Source organism: Mytilinidion resinicola, assembly GCF_010093595.1.
Source record: "Mytilinidion resinicola strain CBS 304.34 unplaced genomic scaffold BDZ99scaffold_9, whole genome shotgun sequence".
NCBI classification, from domain to species: Eukaryota; Fungi; Ascomycota; class Dothideomycetes; order Mytilinidiales; family Mytilinidiaceae; genus Mytilinidion; species Mytilinidion resinicola.
Window position 1 is genome coordinate 1255682 of NW_022985445.1, and position 15992 is coordinate 1271673.

At 53.6% G+C, this 15992-nt stretch overlaps 5 protein-coding genes across 5 annotated transcripts; 3 read left to right on the forward strand and 2 right to left on the reverse strand.

Moving 5' to 3' along the window:
• The first annotated feature begins 787 nt into the window (after positions 1–787).
• Positions 788–3505, forward strand: BDZ99DRAFT_462883 (uncharacterized protein). Its single transcript, XM_033719950.1, has 8 exons — positions 788–913; positions 977–1771; positions 1820–1921; positions 1971–2023; positions 2071–2200; positions 2247–2313; positions 2365–2518; positions 2567–3505. Exons 1-8 carry the CDS (start codon positions 826–828, stop codon positions 3233–3235), a joined length of 2058 nt encoding a protein of 685 aa, XP_033577260.1. The 5' UTR covers positions 788–825; the 3' UTR covers positions 3236–3505.
• Positions 3506–4760: 1255 nt separating this feature from the next.
• BDZ99DRAFT_520373 (tetraspanin) lies at positions 4761–5730 on the reverse strand (the record flags this gene model as incomplete). Its single annotated transcript, XM_033725522.1, has 3 exons — positions 4761–5033; positions 5246–5481; positions 5565–5730. 3 exons carry the CDS (start codon positions 5728–5730, stop codon positions 4761–4763), a joined length of 675 nt encoding a protein of 224 aa, XP_033577261.1.
• Positions 5731–7122: 1392 nt separating this feature from the next.
• On the forward strand, positions 7123–8681 carry BDZ99DRAFT_508763 (SRF-TF-domain-containing protein). The gene is made up of 3 exons (XM_033724350.1): positions 7123–7722; positions 7814–7948; positions 8004–8681. The coding sequence occupies exons 1-3, from the start codon at positions 7471–7473 to the stop codon at positions 8286–8288; spliced, it is 672 nt and encodes a 223-aa protein (XP_033577262.1). The 5' UTR covers positions 7123–7470; the 3' UTR covers positions 8289–8681.
• Positions 8682–10868: 2187 nt separating this feature from the next.
• On the forward strand, positions 10869–12637 carry BDZ99DRAFT_442925 (amino acid transporter; the record flags this gene model as incomplete). The annotated part of the gene is made up of 3 exons (XM_033717829.1): positions 10869–11356; positions 11462–12199; positions 12254–12637. The coding sequence occupies 3 exons, from the start codon at positions 10869–10871 to the stop codon at positions 12603–12605; spliced, it is 1578 nt and encodes a 525-aa protein (XP_033577263.1). The 3' UTR covers positions 12606–12637.
• A 2187-nt stretch (positions 12638–14824) lies between these two features.
• BDZ99DRAFT_476477 (uncharacterized protein) lies at positions 14825–15634 on the reverse strand (the record flags this gene model as incomplete). The annotated part of the gene is made up of 3 exons (XM_033722061.1): positions 14825–15112; positions 15314–15457; positions 15584–15634. 3 exons carry the CDS (start codon positions 15632–15634, stop codon positions 14825–14827), a joined length of 483 nt encoding a protein of 160 aa, XP_033577264.1.
• Positions 15635–15992: the final 358 nt, after the last annotated feature.

Sequence of the window (15992 nt, forward strand, 5' to 3'; positions counted from 1 at the left end):
GTCGGGTGCAGAAGAAGAAAGGTTGCGTCTTCACGATAGGTAGATGCTGACGGAGCACTCGCGGGAGGCCCTTGGATCGCTGGGTTTCGCCCAACGCCTTCGGCCGTCCAATTTCCGCTCAATAAGCAGCCGACCGATCCGGGCACTGCAGCGTGTCGACCACAGAACAATGTAGATGGGCCCGCACATAAGAAGCTCGCTCAGCCGTGCTATGGACGCGCCCGCAGTGGCAGCCGTGTTATTATTATCGGCTGCAGTGCCATCTCATGTCAGATTTGAGGCTGAGTGTGTTGGCTGGCGCGGGCAGGAAACACCGCTGCGAGCGCCGCCGCGATCTGCCTTGCGCCTGTCAGAGATACATAGAACCGCCCGTCTCTCCGCGCTGCGACAGTGCGACGTGCATCCAACGCGGCGTAGAGATGCTAGAGGCGTGGTGCAGGCGTCTTCTCGGGCCCTGATGGTCCCCGAAGCGGCAGGCCGGGATACCTCCCAGCACACCGTCAAACCCCGAGGCAGGGGACGCGTTATATGCAGAAAAGGGCTACGTTTCGTCTTCGAGTCCATGCTCGCGGGAGAGGCGGGCAGGAGTGCGACTCAGGAGCACTCAATGAGTTCGGACGAATTTGTGTCGGTTGCCCCTGATCTGATCTAGGTTCGAACAATCATGAGTTTGAGTTGTACGCGGTTCTAAAGCCTGCACGTGACCCCGGCACGTGAAGACGTGCTTGGACGTGCAACTCAATCCCAGCCGCGCCGCTACACCACCGGCACCACACCTCGCGCTGAGAGCTGCCGCAGGCGCGCCGCCGCATTGCTGCTACCGCAATGTCGAAATCGAATCGCAAGATCAGTGAATTCTTCGGAAAGAGCAGCGTCCTCCCGAAGAGCAGCCTAAAAGATAGAGACCGGACCGGTTCGTCACCTGCTCCCCGCGCCCCAGCTACATATAGCCCTGACTAAACGCTGCATGCTTCAGACTCGCCCGCCACACGAGCCTGGCCTTCCTCGCGTACTCAGAGTCTTCATGGCGATGTTGAGATGCGTGAGGCCTCCGATTCACCCACCCCCGCCACGACGATCAAAAATGCCACATTGACGGACGAGCAATTAGCAAGGAAGCTGCAGAATGACTGGAACAAAGAGACGAAAGCAATCGTGATAGAAGCTCCCAAAGGCGGGGAGGACTGCGCAATGAGCGGGGGGTCGTTCTCGTCCATAAATTCAAGCAGTAGCAAGCGTGTCTTCCGACGCGATCAAGAGGTGGTCGCCAACTCGGACTCCGATACGGATAGTTCAGAGGGTCTAGAGGATATGGATTATCTCCTACAGCAGAATACCAAGAAAGCCCCGGCACCCAGTCCCCAAAAACAACTTCCATCGCAAATCACCACGTTCTTTAACGCAAGTACACGGCCCAAGAAATCAATACTTCCTCCGGCGAAAAAATACAAGTTTTCAATCGATTCGCTCGTGGAAGAAACCAAGAAAAATAAACAACAGGAGCAAAAGTTCGCAGCGGCGAGGGCAAAGCTCGAGGAGACGACTGTTGAGTCTGCTCCCTCTGACACCGTCGAGAAGACCCTTGCTTCAATCGTGGAAGATGACGAGGGAGGGAGCAAGGCAGAACGGCTGCTGCTAGCCATGAGACGGACCAACGCTCTTCATCGAGACCCTACTTGGCACTTTTTCAGAGACGATGTAGAGGCCCAATCTCGAAGGATGTTCCCGAAATCGTGTCTCCCTCACAAAGGATGGGCGTCTGTGTTTAAAGGTTTGAAATCAGCGCAACCGGTTCGAGCCGTCTCTGACCCAAACTTAGAGCCAAACAAAAGAGACCAAGCATTTATGGCAGGCTACGCTCGACACATCTTCCGATACCAAAACTTACCAGAAGAGCTAGCGAACTGGATGATTGACGAATGTAAGGAGCCTTGTATGATGTCTTTGTGTACGTTTCTAATTGATTGTAGTGGTATTCTTTCCAAGAGACGGAGTCAACACGGAATACATAAATACAGTTGAGGTAATGCCGGTCAGCCCTCACTCTATTCCTCGACTAACTAGTATCAGTGCTGTCCTGGCGTCTTGTCAGCCCTTCTTACTCCTGATAAGCTAAGCGACATCTTCCGTCGTCTCGGTGCCAAAGATGTTGGCAAAGACCCAAGTCTCACCTTAACTCCGTCTTTTGATTCTCCCAATCGTATGTGAGGTTAGTAGCGCGAAACGAGCATTGCTAACGTTCTTAGGCCCGAAGCAAATCCTCCCCACTGGTCTAAGATGGATTGTGCAATTACTCCAGCAGGTTGCTTCAGAGTAGGTTCAAATGCACGCATGGAGGATAGTTCACTGACGTGCGTTCCTCAGCCTGACGCCGGAATCACAAGTGCAAGCCTTGAATATCCTTCTACGGCTATCGTTCGACGACAGCATCCTTTTTGATGTTGCGTTACACACCATCATCCAAGATACTATTAAAGTGTTCCTAGAAAGCATATCTGAAGCTGAGCTCGGTCAATGCGTAGGTCCACCAAGCCATTGGTATTGCTGATGACTGACGACTCCTTAGCTCCAGCAAATCATCAACAATCTCATCACAGCAGTCGAAGACCCGGTCCTCCAAGACCAACTCGTCACCGCGCTACCCACCAGCTCACCTCTGACCCACCGTTTCCAACGCCGTCTCGCGCTCGGCTTCTTTCTTCATCCTACCCCCGTTACCGAATCACTCGCTTCCGCTGCGCTTCCTGCTATCATCCATGACCATCTCAGCACATCCCCCGACTTACAGATCACCCGAGACTTTTCTTATACCAGCCTTGGGGCGCGCATGTCCCTCCTTGACAAAGCCATCGGCCCTGGTTTCTCAACTTTGCCTTTTCTCGCAGCACCACCAACGCCCGCTTCATCAAGCACAGAGCCATCCACCAGTAACACAAACGCCAACACGCCTCTACCGCCTTCACCCGAGGAGAAGGCCTTTAATGAAAGCGTCGATCTTCTTGCAGCGCGCATCAAGTTGCTCTCGAATCGTATCACCGATGCGAGTACCTCGGGCATGGATCGCTGCGAGGCGAAGAGCGTATGTCAGCGGTTGCACTACCGGCTTGAGGGTGCCGTTAGGACAAGGGGCCGTAGGATCAAGGGCGTGTTTGGGGATGGGGACGAGGACGAGGGCAAGATGATCTTCAAGCGGTTCTTCCAAAAAGATAAAGCTGGTGTGAATGGGGCGGTATAAGTCAGGCACGCTGTTTTCAGCGTGGAGCTTGAGGCTATGAGGGATTTGACGAAGGATGGGTGTGGCATGGATATCACGCGAATGTCGTGGATTTGTATGTTTGCAGTAGCACGTCTTCTCTATTATGTGAGATGAAAACAAACAACGCTAATTGAAATACCAAAGTAGTGACCCAGCAAATCTGGTCAAACCGCTGCCCGTGCGTGCGATTGATGGAGGTCCGAGAGACCGGTCAGTTAGCACGACCGACCTGTCGGGCCGAGCAAGTCGAGGCGTTTTGTGCGGCACGGCAGTGGTGAAACTGAGGATGTATGTACAGACCATTAATTATCTTAATGGACCTACCATTCTCTTCCATAGCACTGTGTGCTGTATGTACATAGACCCTGAGCCTCTTCCCCGCAAGGACCACCCTAGTAGTACTGTAGTCCGGCCCCGAGCCCTCGCGTGCCCCATCCCCCGGCTCGGCATCCGGGAGGCGAATGCGAAACGTGATCTTACGGTGGCTGATCGCCGGGTGTCGGCAAGGGGTGGGTGAGACGAGACAAGGCGAGACAGGGGAGGTATGGAGGGCGTGTTTTGGGATAGTCAGGCACATTCTCCTGTTTTGCGATGGCGGCGCAGTGTCGGAGGATTTGGCGAGGTTGTGATGGGGACCAGGGGACTGCATGTGAGCAGGGGCGGGCGGTGGAGTTAGGTCGGGGTCGGGGTTATGGGCGGGGGTGGGGTTAGGGATTTTCTATGCGATGTTAGATAGGAGAAAAGCTGCTTTCGCGTGAGAAGGTTTGGGAGAGGAGGGGCTGTGGATGAGTGATTATGGCGTTAGATGAGGGAGATGTTGACAGTGAGGTGCTATTCCATGCAGTCCGGATGTAGTAATTCTTGGCACGATTAAAAGTGTTGAACCCAGAGTAAGTCAGCTGTCTTCAGAGCCTTCAGATTGAGCCGAGATCGATGTCGCAGACGAGGTTCTGATTTTGAGGGTGCTGTCAAGAGGATTGCGGGTTATGCCTGAAATTAGGCTCTCATAGTCCAAAGGCCTAGAATCAAGTGCAATGTTGGAAGATTTTGGAAGCTCAGAAATGCGCCAGGGAAGCTTCGATGGGTTGAACCCAGAGGAAATACAGGAGAAGCGAGAGCTCGATTCTCACGGTTGGTACAAACATTTCGAGATCCAACTGGGCGGGTGAAACCCTTGAAGCACACGTTTATCCTTCTATGAATCTCCAACAAATTGACAGTTCATAAAATCCGTTAAAACGCTAGATCTAACAAAAACCTATTCCTCCTCTTCCTTCACTAGTTACAATACACATGAAACGAAAACACATCTAGATCAGCGCGGCTGATATCACTATAGTCCCTAAAAGCGCTCGAAAAAAGAACGATCGATGAGTACATATGGTACTGCACATAGCCTCTATCCCCTGTCCAACGTCCAGCAACCAATTCCTTCTCTCTATCTCCTATAGCAGCCACCACCTCTTTCTCCCTCGCTCTCTCCTCCAAATTCTCCCTATTCAACCTACAATCCACCCAAACCATTCTTCTCATCGATGTGCTTGTACCGCTCCAACTCCTGGCGATACTTGAGCACCATCGCGACACACAGCACCAGCACAACATCAATACCGACGATTCCAAAGGCGGCAGTGAAGATGAGATCGAGATAGCCGTTTGCGAAGCTGGAGAATTTGCTGATGCAGCCGCCTTTTTGGGCGGCGACCAGCGAGTTGGTGCATGTGCCGTCCTGAATGAAGGGCGGGCTAGTCGAGTTGTTGTAGCCGCAGCAGTTGAACTATGAGGGAAATTAGTACGATGAAATAGATGTTGATCGTGAAATTGAACATGTTTGTGAAGGGTAAGCAACATGTTTTGAGGTTTGATGAGTTCTCCGTCCAGCTGAAACATGACAATGAGAATGAACCACTCATCTAATTTCTGAAATGCGTGTCTCATTTCACGTCAAGACGAAAAATGTGAGAGGTAGGGCATGGGTACAATACACACCTTTTGCTGGAGCAAGCTCTGGGTTAACGGCTGCTCATGCGCCCAGATCCTGTTGAGATTGGCGCGACTGTGCAGTGTCACGAACCAGACGGTAAGACCCAGCACCAGCGTAAAGGTAGCGCAGAAGACAACAAGCCAGCCCTGAGCACGTAGCCAGCCGCGATTTTGCGGTAGAAAGAGGGCGGGGAGGGACAGCATGAAAGTCAGGAAGATGAAGATAGCGTTAACGACGCCGGCTGGGAGATGTAAGTATGATATCTAGATAATAGCGTAGATGGCGGGTCTGCTCATCTTGATTCCGTCGTGTTCTCGGACATACCGGTAAGAGGACACTGCTTGAGCAGTAGATGCTCGGCAACAGTGGTGATGGTTGGCGTGGCACGCATCTGGGTCTCTGACAGGAGCGAGAAGCCAATGAGAAGGCCTCCGCACCCGGCGAAGATGATGTCGGTGCCGACGAAGACCATCATGAGCTTGTTCGGCATCTTGGCGATGCGAGTCTGCTCTATCAGTGTAGTGATAGTTCGAAGTGCGGCTCTGCTTCTTCCGTATAGTGGTTTCTGGTTGCGTAGGTGATGGTTGAGAATTGACAAATACGAAGTCAACCGAATCTACAGCACAAAGAAGAGAATGAAGGTAGCGAATCCTGCACTGCAATTCGGCGTCAAAGAATGAATGAATGGAAGCGTCTATTGCAACAGAGCCGGCCGGCGACTCTCGCAGACGGAATTAGGAGGAGAGAAACTTGGGCACAGAAAGAGGAAAGAGGACAGAGAAACATGGCGGAGGGAGCAGAGCAGAGGGATCTTCGGGGGCTTGGGGTTTTCTTCAGCATGGCGACGGCGTGGCTCTGTCACAGCGATCACGCCGGACGAGGCAGACAGCGTTTCAGGAGCGTCGGGAGCGTCGACATGGCGAATCACGGGCAGAGGGGAGCAGAGGGAGCAGAGGGAGCAGAGGGAGCAGAGGGAGCAAAGGGTGGGCGTCTAGAGGTGGTGTGACATTGTTCTAGATAGTGCCTCAGGGTGTAGTATGGGTATGAGCAAGACGTCTATCGTGGCAGCAGTCGTCGTGTCGTCTCGGCATGCACAGAGGGCAGGGGTCAAAGTGGCAGGGTAGTAGTGGCATGGTAAAGGTATAGTCAAAGCGGCAGGGATCGGCCTTGGAAGGGGCACTGCGAAAGAGGCAGGCACGGACGGGTGGAATGCGCCTTCCGCGTTTAGGCAGGCGGTAGTGCTTAACCCAGGCTGCCAAGAGTCACGTATCACGCTAGCCATAAAAGAGCGCAGCCTTTCCTCTTCCCGCACACACCACTCCCCACCAGCGCTGCGTGCCCTCGTCCGAGGTGAGTGCCCGTCCCATCGCATTCCCCCTTTCCCACGGCAACCCTTTGTTCCCCCGCTGCTCCCTATGTGCGAGGCCTCGGGCTCACAGGGCCGTCTCGCGGGACCATGGCATCAGCGCATTTGGAGCACCCGGCAGCGCATCTGCAGCACCGTCGCCGCGCACTGCACATCTCGCTCGCCCGCACTCGGATCGCGCGCCGGTCGCTGCAGCGCACGGGTGGTCCACTCGCCCTCGCTGCTGGCTGGCTGCTGGCGGTGCGAAGCCTGCTGGTGCTGCGGGCGCGTGGTTGGCTGCTGCGGCGGGCCCGTTTCCTCGCATCCACCGAAATACAGCCTTTGCCCTCGCTGTCGTTTCACTTGCCCGAAGTTCTCGTCGCTTTCCCTCTCTGAGACAGCAACCTCTCACACTTCTCGAGTGCGCGTAGATTCATCCCCGGTCGGTACAAGCTTTGCCCTGAGCCCCGTCGGTCTTGCCACGAACAGAACTTAAGCCCTGCCTTGCCCCAAACGACGCAGGCACGCAACCTTGAGCGGTAAGTTACGCTCCATCCAGCCTCCCGCCGTTCGCCCACTGGCAGGCGCCTCCGCCGTCCGCTGTGCGACCGCGACGTCTGGCTTGTCTGCCACGCAGCTTTCCTTGCATTCCTCGCCGCCACCCAACACAGTCACGGCGTTGCCTGATCAGTCCAGCCTGCTTCTTTTAGGTCCAGCGCTGAGCCCACTACAGCCCACCCCGTGCAGCCGGCCCCAACTCACCACTCAAACGAAGCCGCGGCCAGCGACTCCAAAGCGGCAATCCCCACCCAGATTCTGCGACCACAAAGAGTAAGGTCAAACCAAAGCCAAACACTCGTAACCACGACGCCGGCGAATCGCATCATGGCCAGCGAAATCACCGACCACGACCAGCACCCGTCGCCCTCGCACGACGATGTGGGCAATGGCAACGGCGCCCTCGTCCAAGGCGATGCCAACCGCGGCACCAAGCGGCCACGCCCAGCGGCCGACGACGACGACGATGATGACGACAAGCCCGGCCGCGAAAGGCGGAAGATCGAGATCAAGTTCATCCAGGACAAGTCGCGTCGTCACATTACCTTTTCGAAGCGGAAGGCCGGCATCATGAAGAAGGTGAGTTTGCGCATGCATCGCGGCGCGCGTTCCGGCGCGTCGCATCACCACCACCTCAACACCACTTCGCATTGCTGACACTACGCGCCAGGCCTACGAGCTGTCCGTCCTCACTGGCACGCAGGTGCTGCTGCTCGTCGTGTCCGAAACCGGCCTCGTCTATACCTTCACCACGCCGAAGCTCCAACCCCTCGTTACCAAGGCCGAGGGCAAGAACCTCATCCAGGTACAACATGCTGCGCATCCGTTGCGCTGGATACAGAATGCTAACACTGCTGCAGGCCTGCCTGAACGCGCCCGAGCCTGCCTCCGCCGATGCTAATGGCGTCGACGACAGCGGTCCCGTCGACTCGCCCGAGGACAACCATGCGCAGGTCCCGACCGGCCGCGCCCAGATGCCCGGCGGCAACATGCCTCCGCAATACATGACACCCGAGCAAGCGCTCCACTACCAGAGCTACCTCCAGCAACAGCAGCAGACGGCAAACCAATACCCAATGCCGCCGCAGGGAGGGATGCCGCGACACCCTCAGCAACACTACCAGCCCGATCAGAAATTGAATTAAATGTCTTAATGTTGCGTCTGTCGTAATGTTGTTCTGCTATACGACCGGTAGAATGATCCGAGGTCATCATCATGTCTAACTCGAATATGGATACCCTCTCCTAATGGCGAAAAGTAATATCGGTGCAGCACGGCCCCTTATGTCCAAGTGGTGCGTGATTGAGGGCCACGTGAGGCTTGCTTTCGCGGAAGAAGTGAAGGCGATGGACGGAGAAGAGGGCGGTTGGGGGTATTTGGGCGAGATGGTCTTGTCTGTCGGACGGAGTCAATGGAGACGGATTCTTTTTTGATCTTGTTAACTCTTTCACTCATCAATTGTGTGTTTGATTGATTCGCTTCGGATCAAGCAAGTATGTATTTTGCTCTGTCGCACCTAGCTTTTTTGAAAATTCCCCACCCCGAGCTGTGTTCCGAGCCAAAGTTACTGAAGAATCTTTTACAATGAACAATTATAACATCTAATCTCATGGTTGTCGAAGGATCAAAAGGCTACAATGATGACGGCGTCACATAAGCTGGTTCCTCCCGAATGGCTCGAATAATCGCAATAATGAAGCCTGCATTCCTTACATCTCCTCTCCAAACGAAGCAACCTGTCTCCAGTCATCAGCGCGCTTAACCTCTAACGCCGGTTAGCTCGGTATCTTGCTAGCAGATGCCTTCCCGTGCTACCAATCCAGGGTCATATCCACAACATGCACGGTGTGTATTGTGGCACTACCAACGCTCCACTCGTCTATTCCTCCCTTCTCCTCCTTCAGAACGCGACGTCGTCTAGCTTAATACAGTAAGTGGCAACCCCTCTCGAGGCACCTGCATGCCCTGTACCTGCAGATCGGCTGTCGCACACTGGCCTGTACCTGTGCTTGTATGTACACAGTATGTACAGTACAGACCTTCTGTGTACATGATCGGTTGGAGTTGCGTGCGATGCGGCTTGCAAGGAACAGGGCGGTTCTCAGAGGACACGGTGAGCGGATCGAGCAGACACGGCAGAGGGCTGGCGGCGAGGTTGTGGGACTATGATGCTCACACTGAATTTTTTAAGATTCAGGACCCACATTGATCTGTAGTCCTAAAGGCCTACGTTTACGGCATCCAGCTTTATCAGATCTCAAGATGCTGGATGCTCGATAATGAATAGGTAGTGGATGGATACAGCGTGACCGGACGACGGAAGGACATTGCAGCTGGCCCCCTAGCACGCTAGCACCCGAGGGGCTGGCTCGGCCGGCCCGGAGCTTCTTGTGGGGATAGAGATACCGCTTTGGGGAGGTTCCTATCTGGAGGCGTTTTGCGGTGGAGGGAATACGGCGCGCGGGTGGCTATGGGAGATGGCGCGCAGGACGCTAGGGAGGGTCTCTATCTGAACCCGTTGATATCGCTTCATGGAGAAGGTTGACGTCTAACGACAATGCCAGCAAAGAGTGGGGATTATCGTGTTCAGGGCGTGGATGAGAATGCTGTTCAACGGCCTGCTTGGAAGACTGTTACCTTGAATAAGATCTAAAGGACGAAACATTTCGGAGCAAACGATATGAAATTCTCGGAATTGGATAAGCCCGAAATGCGTCAGGCTTGATAGGCGTTCACTAGAGTCTGGGGATTCGACGCTTCGCACCTTCAGGGACTGGCTCGCGGGAAGATATATGGGCACAGATCTCCGCCAACGGACCGACTTCTTCTCCTACACACAGCAGACAACGAACCGTGGACGCGTCTCCACCTCGGCCATGTCACTCCAGTTATCACGGCGAAGCAAAAAGCAACACCTCATCGGATTCCACTATGCAACCACGGGCTCCAAGCATGTGCCTGTCTGGCTCGGAGAGGCCGCGCGCGATCCAGGGGTGGGCCGCCAGACACGGGGGCTCTAGAAGGCGGGTGGAAGAAGTTTAATCGTCCCAATCACAGGCGCTCCGGGCCACCACCACCACCGGCGCCACGTCGAAGAAGGGAGCGCCCCCAGCCCTCTCCCGCGCGAACACACAGACAGGCTGCCCATCACTATCGCTGCCCTGGCCTGCGTGCAGCGCCCCCCACCCTCTTGTGCAGGCCGTACTCCCTAGGGACAGCCTAGCGCCCTCCCAGCTATCCGCCATGCAAAGTACTTGAAGCATGAGTCTGTCGCGGTTTCGGTAGTTTGCTGCGGCATATCATTGCTGTTTAGTTCATCCTTTCAGAATCGTTTCCTGCTGCTCTCTGCCCTCAGCGTGTCAAATTAAGACTTTATCGGCCTCCTGCGCGGTGACCGACATTTGAATGCTGTCAGCGAGCTTTATCTAGACTCGTTATCTCTGGCCTCAGCGCGCGCCCTCTGAGCTCCCAGCCCATGTTTATGTGGAGATAAATACATCAACTCAGCTCCCCTAGCCTCCTGTTTGGAGCTTTTCGTCCGAGGTCTCCCCACCGCCAACGTCGATTAGGCAAAGAGGTCCAGCTTGTGCTACAAAGTACCTATAAGCAATCGCGACCCTGCGACCTCAAGCGAAGCCTCCCAAGCTTCAACTGACGTCTCCCGACGACACATCCACTTGAACTCCAAGACTTCGATTAGCCTCGAGCACCACGGTCAGTCAAGATGGAGCAAGAAAAGGACATCGCAAAGGCCCCTTCGCTGGACTACGAAACCGGCAAGTCCAGCTTCCTCGACGAAGATGCCATGAAGCTCGCCGAGATGGGCTACACCCAGGATATGAAGCGCAACTTCTCTGTCTGGTCCGTCTTGGGTGTGGGATTCTCTCTCACCAACTCCTGGTTCGGTATCTCCGCAGCCATGATTACTGGTATCAATTCAGGAGGACCGCTTTTGATCATCTACGGCATCATCCTTATTGCGCTCATCTCGACCTGTGTCGGTATCTCGCTGTCTGAGCTGGCGAGTGCCTTGCCGAATGCTGGAGGCCAGTATTTCTGGGCGAACGAGTTGGCTCCGAAGCGATATGCCAATTTCGCGTCCTACCTCACTGGATGGTTTGCGTGGACCGGGTCTATCTTCACCTCTGCGTCTGTGGCTTTGGCTATGGGTAGCGCATTGGTAGGATGCTGGCAGCTTGGCCATCCTGATTTGTGAGTACCTTCTCTTTGTCGATAGGGTTCCTGTAAACTTAAAGAGACGATTCATGGATTATAAGAGGCTATGCCTATGAACCCTTTTAGCTGACTTTTTTCCAGCGTGATCAAGCCATGGCATGTGTTCGTCGCGTATCAAATCACGAACATATTTTGCTTCTTCTTCAACTGCTACGGAAAAACCCTGCCCAAAGTCGCAACCTTCACCCTTTGGATCTCCCTTGTCTCCTTCTTCGTCCTCCTTGTCGCAGTACCTGCCTCAGCACCTACCCACCAGCACGCCAAATTCGTCTTCGCCACCTTCATCAACAACACGGGCTGGAGCCAGAACGGCATTGCCTTTATTGTGGGTCTCGTCAACACTAACTGGGCTTTTGCGTGTCTAGACTGCGCAACGCATATGGCGGAAGAGGTACATAAGCCGGAGCGCATGATCCCCATTGCCATCATGGGCACCGTCGCCATCGGTTTCGTCACCTCCTGGTTCTTCTCCATCTCCATGTTCTTCTCCATTGTTGGCGACTTCTCGGACATCGCTGGAACCTCCACCCTTGTACCCATCTTGGAGCTCTTTTACCGTGCCTTCAGCGAAAACACCGCTGGTGCCATCTTCGCTGAGATCCTAATCATCCTGACTGGATATGGCTGCTTGATTGCGAGCCACACATGGCAGAGCCGGTTGTGCTGGAGCTTTGCGCGTGATAGAGGTCTTCCGGGGCACCAGTGGTTGTCGAAGGTCCACCCAACGCTCGGTGTGCCTGTGGTCGCCCATTTCGTTAGTTGCGCGTGGGTAGCTGCCGTGGGTTGCTTGTATTTGGGATCCTACACTGCCTTCAACTCGTAAGTTTCCCCTCGGTTCAAGAATCTTGGAATCTATAACTAACAATCTCGAAGCATGGTCACAGCCTGCATCGTCCTCCTCTACGTCTCATACGCCATCCCAGTCGTCTGCCTCCTGATCAAGGGCCGCGACAACATCCAGCACGGCCCCTTCTGGCTCGGCCCTATCGGCCTCTTTTCGAACATTGTCCTCCTGGCCTGGACCCTGTTCACGATCATCATGTACAGCTTCCCATATGCCAAGCCCGTGCTTGCTAGCAACATGAACTATGTCAGTGCCGTGTATGGCGTCGTCATCACGCTCATGACTACTGACTGGGTTGTGCGCGGACGTAAGAGCTACAGAGGTCAGGAAAGTCGGCATGCCGAGGTCGAGGATGTTGTCCGAAGGGAGAGCGTGGGATAATAGTCCTTGGTGGATTGGCTTCCTTTTCAAACTGGCTTTGGTAGAGGAAATGGGTGCATAGGCGCTAGAGATACCTTGTGAGATTCGTCCAATTTTAGGCGGAACACTCTGAACGCTTTGAAGGCATATCTTACAGTCGTTATCAAGAGATTCTATAATACCACTCTTAACCTTCTTGTTCTTCAATTAGCTCAGTCGCAACTGTCTCTTCCTCGTTAATTGTCAAGGCACAATCAATACTGTCGGCTAAAACACGTGCTTCTACAAGATGTCTAGGGAAGGGTTCGGGACCAAATCTGCAAGAAGAGCACAGGAAATTGTTTGATACTCAGCAACCAGACTACTCGGACAAAGAAAATGGTTTCCGTGTCTTCTTCTCTCGTAGAATCTTCTGATTCATTTTCAGGTCTACTTCTCTGCCCCTTCTCATTCCCTCCACCAAGCATCAAACACCTCTGCACCCGTCCTTCTTCCAACACCTCCCCTGGACCAGCGCTCGTTTATGTTGCCTCCTCGGTACCGAACACCAACGGCTCACTACTGATGTCCGCCTTCTGCCCATCTTACCCCTGCCAAAAAACCAGGCAGCTTGATTGCGAGATTCTGCTCCCTATCCTGTTCCCCCTCGGCCAATCGATCCACCCACTTATCCAACTCCAGAATGGAGAGTTCGAGGACGCCGTTACGATTGCTTCCCATTTTTTGAGTAGGTTTGCTCAATGAGTGCGGCAAGTGCTCTGCATAGTTGCGCCCTCTTGACAGAGACTTTGTCGGTCGGGCGCACCTCAACACTCAGAGGTAGAAGAGTAGTCATGTCCCGGCTTGGTTTCGCGAAAGCTAGGCCAATTCGAAAGTCTCTTCATCCAAAGTGGTGAAACTCTCTTATAACCTCTTGCGCAAAGATCCGCCCTACGCCTACCCTACGAAACCTCCCCATCGAGGTACGTATACAATTAAGCACAGCGTACGCTGGATGCCGAAATCCTAAAGATCCGAACCCTAGGCCTCCTTTAACATGCGTGGTCGAAACATGTACAGCGTACACTGAAACATCGGTATCGCTCAGATCCCTCGTGTTGTTGCCCGTCTCTTCTGGGATTTCTGGTCGGTATCGCTCAAAGTGGGTCAATCCGGCAAAGGACATCGGGGAACGATTCGGAAGATATACCGTTCCATGATAGTAGATGTAGGTTTCTGATCACATGACGACGCGTTGAATTTCTCGGTTGCGTTGACCATCTTGTAAAGATAAGAAATGAACCACGACGCGGGTAATCTTCGCTCGTGCAACGATTGTACATGATGTTGTGTCGACATCCACGCTCGGCTCTGGACTTTCAAGTAAATCCGACGTATTAGGAAGACTTACTGATAGGAGCTTTGAGCTGAAAAGCTTGTTGTAAAAAGCGCGATCGAACCTTTTACTTTTGAGTCTGCCCGCTGATCTTATATCAGTCCTCGCCCCTGAAAGACTTGTGATAAAGAAATTCAGTTAGGCTAGATGCGTCGTGGTGAACAAACGGTTGCTTGTATCGGTGGTGCTGCTGCTGCTGAACGTGTTATCAGAATGACGAACAGTAACTAGACTAAGATTTCAACGATGCCTGAGTGGTTGAAGGGTAACTGTTTCTAAATCTGGTGCGAAGAATGCATGATTAAATTTGACTAAGAAGATGAGCTGCGTCCAGAGACAGATTTGGGCTGGATGATTAGGACAGGAGTCGTGGGATGCGATAGGGAGGGGATCTGGCAGGGGAATTGATGTGAAGGGAGAGCTTTCGGGATACAGAGAAGCGAGAACAAGACTGGTGCGCATTAGGAGTGGTGTTGTATAGCCTACTCGTCATTGGCCGTTCCTCTAGTGTCAAGGACCCAGAAGATGAGATATGCGTCAAATACCCTATGTTTCCATAAAGTGTGCTTGAGACGTTGACTTTCATCAGTGTCCTTGATCCTATGCATTTCAGCATCTCATCAGGTAGAACATTCTTGTGAGAATCCTCTGTATTGTGAGTCCCGCCGTTTCCGGTACGTCTCATCTAGGAGCCACCACCATAAGCACGTAAAAGTTCAGCCTTTCATGATTCTCATTGTTCGAAAATCCGACCCTAAGATGATTGTTCTGGCAAGAAAATGCACTGAGCTTGTCCATTCCTCGTCGAAATGGTCCCAGAAAGCCCAGAGCCCACAAAGCCACTCATCCCTCGACACTCGACCACTTAACGGGTAGTCGCTTTGACCTTGGGTGCCGAACCCTTCGCTCCTTGCTTGCTCTGAATCCGCTGGGTCTGACCCTTCGCCGCCGCCGACGCCGACTTGGCCTTCTCCTGCTTCTTCTTGCTCTCTGCCGCAGCCTTCTTCTCCTTACCCTCACTGATAGCGGCAGCACGGGCGGCTGAACGAGCCTCGGGACGCATGGAACGGCGCTCCTTGATGACGTCGAGCGAGGCACCAACGATGGCGCGCTGGTGCTTCACGGTGCGGCGAGATCGCTTCTTGGCAACTTCCTGTTGGTGGCATAATATTAGCCCTGAAAATATACGCGACATCCTGATGGTGCGAGGTCTGATATGCGCAATCGCCGTAAGTAGGGGGTTGTGGATTCGCTTCCGTTGTATGAAGGAGATCCTGCAACCCCCCCTCCATCCGTCGGGATCCTATTCCAATTGCCTCCAAAATGTGTATACGAGCGATTCGGCGCCACTAACCTCAGAAATGCCCTTCTTGTGCTGCCTCCGGTAGAGTGTGGTCCAGGCGATCCGACGGGGGTTCTTTCGCTGCAAGAAGAGCGATTCGGTCTTGCCATTTTGGAATCGGAAGATCTTGCTGTCGCCGCGGACGTAGAGTTTGCCCTATCGTCGCGAATTGATACGTCAGCTTTGGCTGCTTCACAGAGCATGCCGTCGTCCACAACGCTCAGTTGGAGGTGGCGGCTTATGAGGTGCGGCATTGGCGCTGGGGAAGGGGTGACAACGCACCTTGCCGGGGTAGATTTTCTGGCCGCTGAAGGAGTCGTCGTAGGTACGCATGTTGGCGGTGGTGATGCGATACCTGGGGGTTAGTGTACTTTGAGGTCGTCGTCGTTGCGGAGTTTTTGGCTTTGTGTGCGGAAGCGAAGTTGCCAAGACCGATGGAAGTGCACGGGCTACATCAGAGAGAATGATCGTCATTTCACTTTTCCTTCCGAGGCGCGAGATCATACCTTGAGATCTCACTAGAGAGCGCTGAGACCGTATTTAGAACATGGGACATCTTCAGTTAAACACAGGGAACTACACGGACTTCATATATCAATCATAAAATCTACCATCTTGATGTTGAGGTTTTGACAACGATAGATAGATTATATGTTATATAGGTCTAGTCTAATTTCGGGGCTTTCAGAAG

Coding starts and splice junctions, on each gene's coding strand:
- BDZ99DRAFT_508763 (XM_033724350.1), top strand. CDS start 7,471: ATGGCCAGCGAAATCACCGACCACGACCAGCACCCGTCGCCCTCGCAC. Junction 7,723..7,813: donor AGGCCGGCATCATGAAGAAG/GTGAGTTTGCGC, acceptor ACTACGCGCCAG/GCCTACGAGCTGTCCGTCCT. Junction 7,949..8,003: donor AGGGCAAGAACCTCATCCAG/GTACAACATGCT, acceptor ACACTGCTGCAG/GCCTGCCTGAACGCGCCCGA.
- BDZ99DRAFT_462883 (XM_033719950.1), top strand. CDS start 826: ATGTCGAAATCGAATCGCAAGATCAGTGAATTCTTCGGAAAGAGCAGC. Junction 914..976: donor AAAAGATAGAGACCGGACCG/GTTCGTCACCTG, acceptor TGCATGCTTCAG/ACTCGCCCGCCACACGAGCC. Junction 2,314..2,364: donor CTCCAGCAGGTTGCTTCAGA/GTAGGTTCAAAT, acceptor TGCGTTCCTCAG/CCTGACGCCGGAATCACAAG.